The sequence below is a fragment of the Alligator mississippiensis genome, chromosome 11 (genome assembly GCF_030867095.1).
Source record: "Alligator mississippiensis isolate rAllMis1 chromosome 11, rAllMis1, whole genome shotgun sequence".
NCBI lineage: Eukaryota > Metazoa > Chordata > Crocodylia > Alligatoridae > Alligator > Alligator mississippiensis.
The window spans coordinates 29,975,779-29,988,660 of NC_081834.1; the positions used below are offsets into that span (position 1 = coordinate 29,975,779).

The following is a 12,882-nucleotide window of genomic DNA, read 5'->3' on the forward strand; positions in this document are numbered from 1 at the left end:
ATAGTGATTGCGTGAATCAAGAAAAGAATTCAAGTCTTATTGCTTCTCTTGCCTAAGAAGAGTAGTGCTGTTCTTATAATGTTTAATTAACATACCAGATTCTGTGAATCATTCACCTAGCATTAAGTTTCCCTGCAATCTGAAATAAGAGCACAGATAATATTGGAAAACAAAAAAGCTGTTTTATATTATCTTCAGTGCTGTCCAAAAGCAACTTTTCTGTTGGACTCAGACTCAGTCTGTTCAACTTTTTCATCAGCCATTCACTCATTATGAGAAGCAAATTATTTGATAGACTTCTTTTAGCTAAGAAGCAGAACCAACAGATATTAATCTCTTCAAGCAAGGCTTGGCTTTAGCAAGGCTAAAGAGTACTACTAGATGTCTCCCTGTTGATGGGAAAATTTGTTGCCTTTGATCTCCAAAGTACTTCTCAATTGAAGCAAGAGGCCACATGTGCCTAGTTTGGGTTACCCATACTTGTTGTTAAAATCTGGTAATATCTTTTTTTCCCAAGGAGGTCGTGATGCATCCTGATTCTGTTGTGTTGTTTTGTTTTCTATCCTAATCAATATAATTCTCTTTGTGTGTTTTCCTATAGGCTCCATAACTCTTCTGGCACAAACATTTCACCCAAAATAGATTGTAAGGGCTCATTTAGTTTTCACACTGAGAGCCTCATGTTGCTACACTAGAAAAAGTACATAGCGGAGTTGATCTTGGTACAAAAATCATTCATCTGGGTTGCTAAGTGTTTTGCATTTTTTTTGTAAAGAGGCTCATCGTATGTATGCCAGAAGAACTAAAGTTTTACTTTACTAGACAATCATTTATAGTCATCACTGTGGTAGGGGCAGGGGTGACATGGGTGCTAAGGTGCATAGTTGACAGCCCAGCGGTCATAAGTTTGAGGCCATAGCATAAGTGCTCACTGTGTGGCCCTGTCAGACTCCAACAAACCTGTAAATTCTGCTAAATACCTTGTCACAAGGACACAAAAAAGGAAGGGATCCCTGTGGTATTGCTAATTTAATTATCTTATCTGTGACGTAGATGATTTCACGGTCAACTGGGTGGCAAATTGGCTAATGGGATGCACCCAGAGAGTGGTGGTGGACAGATTGCCATCGACCTGAAAAGATGTGGGCAATGAAGTTTCCCAAGGTTCAGTCCTTGGACCAGTGCTGTTCAATGTCTTCATCAGTGACTTGGATGAGGCGTGGAGAGCACTCTGTCTAAATTCACAGATGACACCAAAGTATGGGGTAAAGTAAACACACTAGTGGGCAGGGAATTCATCTAGGTGGATCTGGACAGGTTGGAGAAGTGGGCAGAACAGAATAGGATTCAATTCAATGAGGCCAAATGCAAAGTGCTGCACCTAGGGAGAAGGAATCACAAACACACTTACAGGCTGGGGGATGACCTTCTCAGCAGCACTGCAGCAGAGAGGGATCTCAGTCATAGCTGACTCCAAGATGGACATGAGGGAGACAATCGCATTGCGAGGGAAAGGGGCCAAAAAACCTCCTTGGCTAAACAGAGAAATCCAGGGAAGCCTGAGGGCAAAAAAAAAGAGGCATACAGACTGTGGAAGCAGGGGGAAGCTACCAAGGAGGAGTATATCTACTTGGCCCGCACTTGCAGGGAGGCAGTTAGAAAGGCCAAAGCAACTACAGAGCTGAGGCTGGCAACACAAATTAAAGACAACAAAAAGTCTTTTTTTAGGTATATAGGGAGTAAAAGGAAAGCACAGGGCAGCATAGGACCCCTACAGAAGAAGCAGGAGCAACTAGTGACAAACAGGGTGGGCAAGAATGAGTTCTTCAATGAGTTTTTTGCATCAGTGTTCTTGAACGAGGGTCACGATAAGTCTCCTAATGGGTTCTTAGATGGGCATCAGAGGCGGGACACCAGCCCACCAATTGTCGACGCTGACTTGGTGCAGAATCACTTGGATGGACTGGATGTGTTTAAGTCAGCAGGCCTGGATGAGCTGCATCTGAGAGTAGTGAAGGAATTGGCTGGTGTCATAGCAGAACCACTGGCTCAGCTGTTTGAGTGCTCATGTCAGTCCCAGAGGACTGGAAAAGGGCCAGTGTGGTCCCTATTTTCAAGAAGCAGAGGAAGGAGGATCCGAGTAATTATAGGCCAGGTACTCTCACATCTATCCTTGGAAAAGTCTTTGAAAAAATTAGTAAGGATCAAGTCCAGTGGGAAAAACAATGTAGCAGGGCAACCAGCATGGATTTATAGCAGGTAGATCATTCCTGATTAATCTGGTTTCTTTTTATGATCAGGTCACAAAAAGTTTAGACACAGGAATAGAGGTGGATGTTTGTTGTTTACTTGGATTTTAGGAAGGCCTTTGATACGGTATCTCATCCCATTCTCATAAATAAATTAAGAGGCTGTGACTTAGATGATTACACAGTCCAGTGGGTGGCAAATTGGCTTGGGGGTTGCACCGAGAGAGTGATGGTGGATGGGTCGGTATCAACCTGGAAGGATGTCGGCAGTGGGGTCCTGCAGGGCTTGGTCCTTGGATCTGTAGTCTTCAATATCTTCATCAGTGACTTGGATGTGGGCGTGAAGCATACTGTGTCCAAGTCTGTGGATGATACTAAATTGTGGGGTGAAGTGCACGCTCCGGAGGGTAAGGAACAATTTCAGGCAGACCTGGACAGGTTGGAAAAGTGGGCAGAACACAATAGGATGCACTTCCACATAGGGCATAAAAATATCCAGAACACCTATTGGCTGGGAAATGACCCTCTCAGAAGCACAGAAGCAGAAAGAGATGTCAGAGTCATTGTGGACTCCAAGATGAACTTGAGTCGTCAGCATGATGAAATCATCAGCAAAGCTGATATGCACTTTATCATGCATTAGCAGATGCATGACGTATAGAACCAAGGAGGTGATACTTCCCCTCTCTGCTGCATTGGTCAGGCTGCAGTTGGAGTACTGAGTCCAGTTTTGGGTGCCGTACTTTAAGAAGAATGTGGATAACCTCGAAAGGTTCCAGAGGAGAACCATTCATATGGTTAAGGGTTTGCAGGCCAAGCCCTATGAGGAGAGACTAAGGGACCTGGATCTCATCAGCCTCTGCAAGAGAAGGCTGAGAGGTGATCTTGTGGCTGCCTACAAATTTATTAGGGGATGCAGCAAGGAACTGGAGATGCTCTATTCACCAGGGCACCTCTTGGGGTAACAAGGAACAATGGTCACAAACTGACAGAGAGCAGATTTAGGCTGGACATCAGGAAGAACTTCTTCAGGGTAAAGGTGACCAGAATTTGGAATGGGCTTCCAAGGGCGGTGGTGCTCTCCCTTACCTTTGAGGTCTTTAAAATAAGGCTGGATAGGCATCTGGCTGGGGGGCACCTGACCCTAGCGCTCTTTCTTGCCTAGGCAGGGGGTCGGACTCGATGATTTGTTGTGGTCCCTTCCGACCCTAGCATCTATGAATTTATGAGTCTTCGATGTGATGAATTGATCAGTAAAGCTAACCGTACTTTATCATGCATTAGCAGGTGCATCACAAGCAGGTCCAGGGAGGTGATACTTCCTCTCTGTGCGGCACTGGTAAGGCCACAACTGGAGTACTACATCCAGTTTTGGGCACCATACTTCAAGAGGGATGTGGATAACCTTGAGAGGGTCCAGAGGAGGGCCACTGATATGGTTAGGGGCCTGAATGTAAGGCCCTACAATGAATCTCTTCAGCCTGCACGAGAGAAGGCTGAGAGGTAATCTTGTGGGCGCCTACAGATTCATCGGTGGGGGGACAGGGATAGGAGATGTTCTGTTTACCAGGGCACCCCTTGGAGTAACTAGAAGTAATGGCCACAAACTGACAAAGAGCAGATTCCGGTTAGACATCAGGAAGAACTTATTTACGGTAAGGGTTGCCAGAATCTGGAATGGGCTTCCAACGGAGGTGGTGCTCTCCCCTACATTGGGGGGTCTTTAAGAGGAGACTAGACAGGCACCTGGCTAGGGTCATCTGACCCCAGCAGTCTTTCCTGCCCAGGCAAGGGGTTGAATTCAAAGATCTGCTGAGGTCCCTTCCAACCCTAATATTTTTGAATCTATGAATCTTTCCTTTTTATTTTAATTAAGTATTTATACTATTATTTTACTGGATTCAGCTGGAATTGGATCGGATGAAACTTTTTTGTTTTTCTGACCCTGAAAGACTTAAGAGCAGCACGGCTGATATTTAAAGAACTCTTAAGTATTTTATGTTTAATAAAATACTTCCAATGCTAAGTTAAAATTTCTTATATGGTTGTGGTAAAGTCAAAGAATAATGAATCATAAAATGCAATCCATGAGTCTTCAAACAAAGTAGAGTTAATCAGGCAGTTATGTAAAGAGTGGATCTGTTAGAGTGCTGGGATGCACTTCACATTCTAATTGCATAATAACACTCCTTTTTTATACCATTCTGTCCCCATTCCTTTAACTGCTTGGACTATCATATTAAGCTTTTCAGTATGAAGCACTGAGGGGAAAAAACACCATGAAACTAAAACATATTATGTCTAAAACTTCTTCAGCTGTATATTGTTTATTTTCTTTTCATGGATATCTCATAATTCTGAACTATTGATGCCCTAAATGCTTTGCACTATTTTTGTCTTTGCTGTTTATAGTTACTATATTCTATAGGCAATTTATTTTTTCTTAAAATCTTATTAGACAGCAATTCTCCTAACTAGCATTTTAACTAAAGAGAGTTAAATAGCATTTCATAGTAACATACTAGTATCTTTCCAAATTCAGGCAAGAAGATCACCATAGAGTAACAAAAAGTCCAATTTTCACCCAGAAGTAGTTTGAAATCTCTGTAGTTTTCCAATCAGAGTCAAGGAATCAGCAAGTCATCTTTTTAATTTCCTTAATCTATAATTCATAAAATAAACAAGTCAAGTTATTGGAATTCTGTACAGTTGGGAGAGATGTTAGACAAGCTTTTGGGCACAAAGCACCCTCCCTCAGGTATAGGAAAGAAGCACAGAGCTTGAGCTAAATAGCAAACAGACCAATGGCTTGTGTAAATTAAATGTAAATGAAGAAGAGTCACTTAAAGGATGAAGGAGGGCTGTAAAGTAGAAGCAAAGCTGGTCTTAGGAGTAGCTGCAAAACAAGAGAAGTACACTAGAATAGATGACGTAATTATGGGGAAGAGCAAGATAATGCAAAGGTAAAAAGGTTGGTTATCTCTGGACTGCAGAGAGATTGGTAGAGATAACAGGTAGATTATAATGACCCACAGAGCCATTGTCTCAAGCTTTGTCTGCCTTTTTCCCAGACCTGAAGATAGAGGTAACTAACCCTATTAGTCTAAAAGCAGATGGACCTGAGCCTGGGCACTTTCTGGCCAAAAGTTTGTCTAACACCCCAACTGCCATGGTTGTTCCAGGAACCTGCTCATAAGCAGACACTCAGACCTCACAGTCAGGGACTGTATTAAAATGGAACTAAGTGAAATGGAATGGTACTACAGGAAGACAGAAGAGGAAAACAGGAAAGAAATGGCAGACCTCACCTGGTGGAGAGAGGTCTGGCATAGACTTTTTCAGGAGCAGGCCGTCTGAGGAGGGCAGTGGGTGAGGGTATGGATATGGGAATGGGTGCGCGGGTGTGTGGCTATGCGATACGAACTGTGTAACAGGTTTTTAGTGTGCTTTGAGCTGCCAAGTGAACCACAGGGGCCCCTTGGTGGAGTGTTGGAGGTGGTGAGATAGATAGATAGATAGATAGATAGATAGATAGATAGATAGATAGATAGATAGATAGATAGATAGATAGATAGATAGATAGATAGATAGATAGATAGATAGATTTTTGCACAAAAAAATTAATAAAAGGTATCACCAGAAATATTCTTGTCTCATGTATTTCCTGGACTTCACGTTAACAGCAGCACTCCAAACATACACCAGTAGTCAAGATTAAATTTTTAAAAAAAGAGTTCCATTTTTTCAAAATATGTTTGCTAATTAATCATAAGACCCTTCTTATACATCATGCTAATGCCTTTATGTAGTCCTAACTTGATTCTTTGCTGTCCGGTTCCTATTTCAGTTTGCATACAGTCCTCCATTTAGAAATGTCTTCTATTTCATCCATTAGAATTCACCATGGCTATATTATAAAACTGAGCATTTCTAAATAGCATCACTGCAAATGGGAGTTGGAGTAATGTAGCTTTTTAATGACATAGAGGCATTACATTTGAATGTTCATCAATAATGCTGGAATGCTGTTACCTCAGTTATCTCTGATTCTAATAACAGGAGTGGGGGGTTATATAGGCAGCTTTTCTGAAAACATTGATTAGGACTATATTCTCAAGGAAATAGGTATAATGCTTTTTAGTTATAGATATGTTAGTGAAGTGTGGTTATTTTTTCTATTTATATAGGTTTATGTTCCAGATGAGTTTAATGCCATATTAGGAAGAAGTGCAAATAAGCAAGTATTTGAAGGTTTAACAACAGGACTTCTTAGGATCACTACTGTAGTTTTTGAATGCCTGATCTCTACTCTACCAGATGGGAACAACCAGTCTGCCTTACCAAAAATAATACAGGATGTGAAAAACAAACCTTCACAAGTTGAGGCTTTTAACAGCAGAATCCAGGACCTGATCAGGTAAAAACGCAATGAAATATCTTTACATTTTTCTTAAGTAAAAAAAAAAGTACAGTGACCTGCCAGAGGTCACTAGTCTACCTAAACTGTAGCCAGTAACACATGTGCATGATTCAGAAGACTATTAAATGGCTATGTAGAGGCTCTCAAGAGAAATCACTCTTTCAGAAAACTGCGGAACATCAAATATGCACATGCTCTAAATGGAAAGTTGCCTGTATATTTAAGTGAAGAAGTTGGTCCTGTCCAGATTCCCCTTGTAACGTGGAGAAACTCCTTTATTCCTCTTGTGAACCATAAAAATACATCCTTATTCACAGAGAAGCCAGAAAATGAACTGCAGGGATATCAGTGTCAAGAAATATACACAGAAAAAGGCAACTAATATACATAACACCAAAATAAATTTTCTTAAAGAATAGAAAGCACATGTGAGAGTTCATTTTTCTATTTAAGCAGGACCTGATTTTATAAGGAAAACTGGTAATATACAGACAGCAGGAGAAAGGAATAGAACAAAAAGTCAATTGGGCTTGTCTCTTTTTTGAGTCTCATGTTGCTTCTGGTTTTCCAAATTATGATTCATTTCAATTTGAAAACTGCTTCTCTCTCTTACTGAGGGTCTTGGTTATTTATTCAGTATTTAAGTGCAGTTTTTTTAACTCCATACCGAAGGAAAGTTTATTCCAGGATCATTTTTAGCACTCAGTGATAACCTGTCTCCATTTGTTTTTGTTTTATTTTTATAAGCATTGCAGTCTCAAAGCCACAGAGTTGAGAGGGCTCAACACTTCCAAGTATCACGCCCTGCATTTCTCTAATTGTGGTGCATAAAAAGTTTTGTATTCTCTCTTTGGGAATTCATTGTTCCTATAAGTCAATGGAATTCTTTCATCCTTTTATTGATTGTTCATTTTTTCTGTTATTTTTCTTAGGTAAAATTACAAAAATTCTTTGCAGTACAATTTTTTGCCGTTCACACATACTGTATTTACTCAGGTATAAGATAAGGTATCGTTTCCCCCCTTCCCCCCATTAGCATGAATGGAAAAGCTCTTCATCTTGCATTTGCATACAAGGAAAACTCATTAAATGCATTGTCTATCATTAAACTTCTGCCAAAAGCAGCATGTGCTCAGTAATGGAAATCAGCTATGAAGTTGGTTGAACGCAGCCACCACTGAGCATGGCTGTAAAATGCATAATCCATTTGGGCAAACATACTGATACTTTTTTTTCCATACTATTTTTTTTTTTCTTTTTGACCTTTAAAAAATACATGTGGGTGTTCCATCCACAGGGAACTGGCATTGGACCTGGAAGTACTGCAATACTAGCCCAACACCTGAAGGGCCAGAGCCAGCCCTGACACCCTCCCCTTGGTGCTAAAAAATTATTGATCTTAGCCAAAAGACCAAGATGCTTATGGGAACTTTTTTCACAAATTTTATTAAAAACCCACTTTTCACTCTACACTTACAAAACGTCACATATTGAACTTCCTTGTTTTACCACAATTTTCTTATCGAAAAAACAACTACATACCCCAAAAGCATGCAACTACATATATTAAACCCTTAAACAATGTATGTTAACTACCCACAAAAAAACACTTACAGAACTCTTTGTCTTAATACAGAAACCCATGAAAACCTGTTACCTCAGTAACCACCTTAAACTTTCTGCCCCTCTCAAGACTGCTGTTTGTTGGTGAAACACGTCCTTTTTCCTCCACTTCTTCTCTCTCTCATCCTCTCTGATCTCTCCCTTGTCCCAATCAGTATAGTATTTCACTTCATGCAGCCACAGCTTCAGGCAGTCTCTCTTAGTGAAAGCCAACCCCTTAAAAAAATGGAGGTTTCTAACTTTCCATAAACTAGTTTTAAATCATGCTAACAAAGTCCTTAACAACGTTTACTCCAGTCCCTTTGGTATGAGTCCATATAGTACCATCTCCCATGCTAACAAGAGGTTTATTTTCATAGATTTCATAGACATTCGGGCTGGAAGGGACCCCGCGGGATCATCGAGTCCAGCCCCCTGCCCCAGGGGCAGGAAGTCAGCAGGGATCATAGAATCCCAGCAAGATAAGCATCCAAATGTGTCTCGAAGGCGTTCAAAGTGGGTGCTTGAACCGCCTCTGGCAGCAATCTATTCCAAATCTTGGGGGCTCGGGCAGTAAAGTTCTTCCTTATGTCCAGCCTGAATTGGTCGCGGCAGAGTTTGTGACCGTTCGATCTTGTCATCCCTTGGGGCGCTCTGGTGAACAGATGTTCCCCCAGATCCTGATGAGCACCCCTGATAAACTTATAGGTGGCCACCAGATCACCCCTGAGCCTGCACTTTTCTAGGCTGAAGAGTCCCATGGCTCTCAGGTTCTCATCATAAGGTCTTTTCCTGACCTCTGATCATGCACATGGCTCTCCTCTGCACCCTCTCAAGCTTTTCCACATCCTTTTTGAATTGTGGAGCCCAAAACTGGAGGCAGTACTCCAGCTGCGGCCTCACCAAGGCTGAATACAACAGGAGAATGACGTCCTGGGATTTGCTTGAGCAGCATTTATGAACGCAAGCCAGCGTTTGGCTCGCTTGACTAGCCGTAGCATCACATTGAAGGCTCATGTTCATCTTGTGGTCAGTCATGACCCCCAAGTCCCTTTCATCTGTAGTGCTAATCAGCGTAGCACTGGCAAGCCTATAAGCATGCTGCAAGTTTTTCCTCCCAAGGTGGTGAACCTTGCATTTTTTGGTGTCAAACACCATGAGGTTCTCATCCGCCAATTTCCTGAGCCTGTCAAGGTCTGCCTGGATCACCCTCCTGTCCTCAGGTGTGGATGCTTTACCCCAAAGTTTGGTGTCTTCGGTAAACTTGGCCAGCCTGCTTCTGACACCAATGTCCACATCATTGATGAAGATGTTAAACAGTATAGACCCTAGAACAGAGCCTTGAGGGACTCCACTGGTGACCGCACACCAAGACAATTGGCTTCCATCAACCACCACCCTCTGTGTCCTACCATAGAGCCAGTTCCCCAGCCAGCAGATTGTGGTGGGGTCAAGGCCACAGTTAGCCAGTTTTGCCAAGAGGTGATCATGGGATACCAGATCAAAGGCTTTTTTTAAGTCAAGATATACGACATCAATCTCTTCCCCCTTGCCCAGGTGATAGGTCACCTGGTCGTAAAAGGAAGTGAGATTGATCAAGCAAGACCTACCTGCAACAAACCCATGCGAGGTATCCCTCAGGATGGTTGCCGTCAGCCAGTCTATTAAGGATGGCCTCTTTGATAATCTTTTCCAAGACCTTCTCCACGATAGAGGTCAGACTGATGGGCCTGTAGTTTTCCGGATCTACTTTCCTCCCTTTCTTGAAGATAGACACGACATTGGCCTTCTTCCAATCTTCAGGCACTTCACCAGAGCACCAGGAGTTCTCAAAGATCCATGCCAGGGGCTGAGCTATGATGCTTGCCAGCTCCTTGAGTACCCTTGGGTGTAAACTGTCAGGGCCGGCTGACTTGAAGGTGTCCAGCCTCTCAAGGTGTTCCTTCACAAGGTCAGCTTCGATGGAGGGCAAGAAATCTCCCTCACCCGGACCTCCCTGACCCACTTCTAAGATTCATGCCTGAATGAGGAATCTGGGATTGGGTTGATAATTAGCTATTCATTTCCCTAATTTTAAAAAATGTTTTTGGTTGCCAATTTCAAGTATTTTTTTAAATTGGTCTTGAGTATAGAGGATTTGCTGAAAATGGGGCTTTAAAGTTGTTCCAAGAGGAACATCCGAAATAGGGGCACCCAAAATGATTCTAGAAATGTTGGCCCAGTAAAACTAATACTAGTAGTATAATACAATAATCAACTATAATACAATAATCAACTTATATCTATTGAGGTGCTATTGCAAAGGGTATCAGGGAGCACTGTTGCAATAGATGCCATGCTGCAATGTCCCAAATAGAATTTCATGTGTACAGTGCCTCACAAGCTTGTTCTTCAGACGGACATAAATTTTCCAATAACATCCAATAAAGGCCCAGTTTTCAAAGATGAGAAGCACTGGCAGCTCCTAATGAACTTTAGTGGATACCTTCTGAAAATTGAGCCCTTGAGAGTTTAGTTGGCACACACAGCCGCTGGTGAATGATGTTGGTGAAAGGAGTTGGACTGAGGGTGTCAGAGAAATGAAAAAAAGATGCAACTGGGATAAAGGGCTGAAGCAAAGGTAAACAGTTGGTGGCACTCATAAAGTGTTGCCATAGATGCCATGCTGCAGTGTCCCAACTGGAATTTCATGTGTACAGTGCCTCACAAGCTTATTTTTCAGATGGACATACATTTTCTTGAAGATAGACATAACATTGGCCTTCTTCCAATCTTCAGGCACTTCACCAGACCACCAGGAGTTCTCAAAGATCCATGCCAGGGGCTGAGCTATGATGCTTGCCAGCTCCTTGAGTACCCTTGGGTATAAACCGTCAGGGCCGGCTAACTTGAAGGTGTCCAGCCTGTCAAGGTGTTCCTTCATGAGGTCAGCTCGTTTTTGCTAAAACTGGCTTTGGCAAAACCCTTTCCCACACCCGCTTTGCATAGGTACACTCCCAAACAAGTTCCACTGTTTCTTCTTCCTCATATCTCTCCCTTGGGCATTTACAAGAACTCATAACGCCTCATCTGTGTTGCACCTCTCTTATCGGAAAGATATTTCTTACAACCATCCATGCTCGAGCAGCATGTTCCCCTTTTAGTTGTTTACCCCACACCCTCTTCACTTGTCCTTCTATGAATAATCCTTCTGGACTTCCAACCATGCCTTCCCTATTTTACACCTCTGCATGAAATCTTCCATCCTGATGTAATGAATAGTCAGTTGCCACACCCATGGACTCTTCAAAGAGTTCTGATATACTCTCCATTTCCTCAAAATTGCAGCTGTGTGAAATTGGGTGATACATTCTGTTTTTCCTCTCCCCCCATTACCTCTTTGCATACCATGCTTACATGTGTCACATAGACGAACAATCCCAAGTCTGGCAGACCCATCCTCCCATCTCTCTTGTTTTGTACAGTTCAGATCTAGCCAATCTTTCTCTCTTTGTTGCCCTAAGAACCAGAGGGTATCTGGTTCTCCTCCCAAATGGAGGAGGAGCAAACAGCAAGTTCAATATTTCCTTAAAGTATGCTTCAGTTTTCTCCAAACAAGAATCTATTTATCTTCTCCGAAAGAGAACCCATTTATCTATTTATCTTCTCCAAATGAGAACCCAATTATCTTCTCCAAATGGGAACCCAGTTATCTGTTTTAATATACCCAGTATATGTTTTAATAAATCAGTTTTATTGAGCATTATAAAATATTAACTCCAAGCATGCATATAGATATAATCGTAGCAGTTTCAGTAATCTTAACAAGATACAATCTTAGCAAGCTAGTAATTGTATGTTACCAGTTCTAATAATACACGACTCAAGAGCTGGCCAGGCTTCCAGAGTGGGCAAGGATCCTTGAAGAGAGATCAGATGTCTCCAGTTCTGAGGCATCTTTAGGGTGAGGGGAAAAAGAGGAGGGGATGGGAAAGAAAAGGGGAAGAGAAGGGAAAAGAAAAAGAAAGGGAAAAGAGGCAGGTAATATTTATAGTCCTTTAGTCATGTAGCTACCAATTAGGCCGGGGTGGGCAAAATGGCCGATCCGGCGGGCAAGCAGACTCCATTTCCTAGCAGTTCCTGCCTGCATGGCTGGGACCGGTCTCCATGGAGATCCAAGCTACAGCTGCGTGGGAAAGCTCAAGGCTGGGTTTGCCATGGAAGCTAGTCGCAGACACGCTGACAGCACTCACAGCAGAGTAGGGCAGGGGGCTGCTCCAGAGCCACTGGGATCTTGAAATGGGGGCAGTTTGCTCCAGATCCAAGGCAGAGCTGAGATCTGTAGCCTGCATGCTCCAGGCAGAGACTTACAAGCAGGGGATCATGGCTCTGCTCTGGTTCCTTGCAGTGGTAAGGCCAGTCAGTCTTACCTCTATCCCTGGGAAAATGCTAGAGAAAATAATCAAATAACACATTTGTGCAGGCCCAGCAGGGGAAACAATGCTGAGGGGAAACCAGCACGGGTTTGTCACAGATAGATCCTGCCTGACAAACCTTGTAGCCTTCTGTGACCAGGTCACATACTGCCTGGATGTGGGAGCTGAGGCTGATGTCATCTTCCTGGACTTTAGG

General features: G+C 42.6%; 1 protein-coding gene across 6 annotated transcripts in view; it reads left to right on the top strand.

Annotated features, from left to right (window-relative positions):
• Positions 1 to 12,882, top strand: part of SCAPER (S-phase cyclin A associated protein in the ER) — a 372,539-nt gene that overhangs the window by 278,388 nt on the left and 81,269 nt on the right. For all 6 annotated transcript variants that reach the window (XM_059714759.1, XM_014606103.3, XM_006261352.4 and 3 more), the window contains one exon: positions 6,437 to 6,666. In XM_059714759.1, coding sequence (XP_059570742.1) covers positions 6,437 to 6,666 — 230 coding nt within the window. The remainder of the gene's footprint in view (positions 1 to 6,436; positions 6,667 to 12,882) is intronic.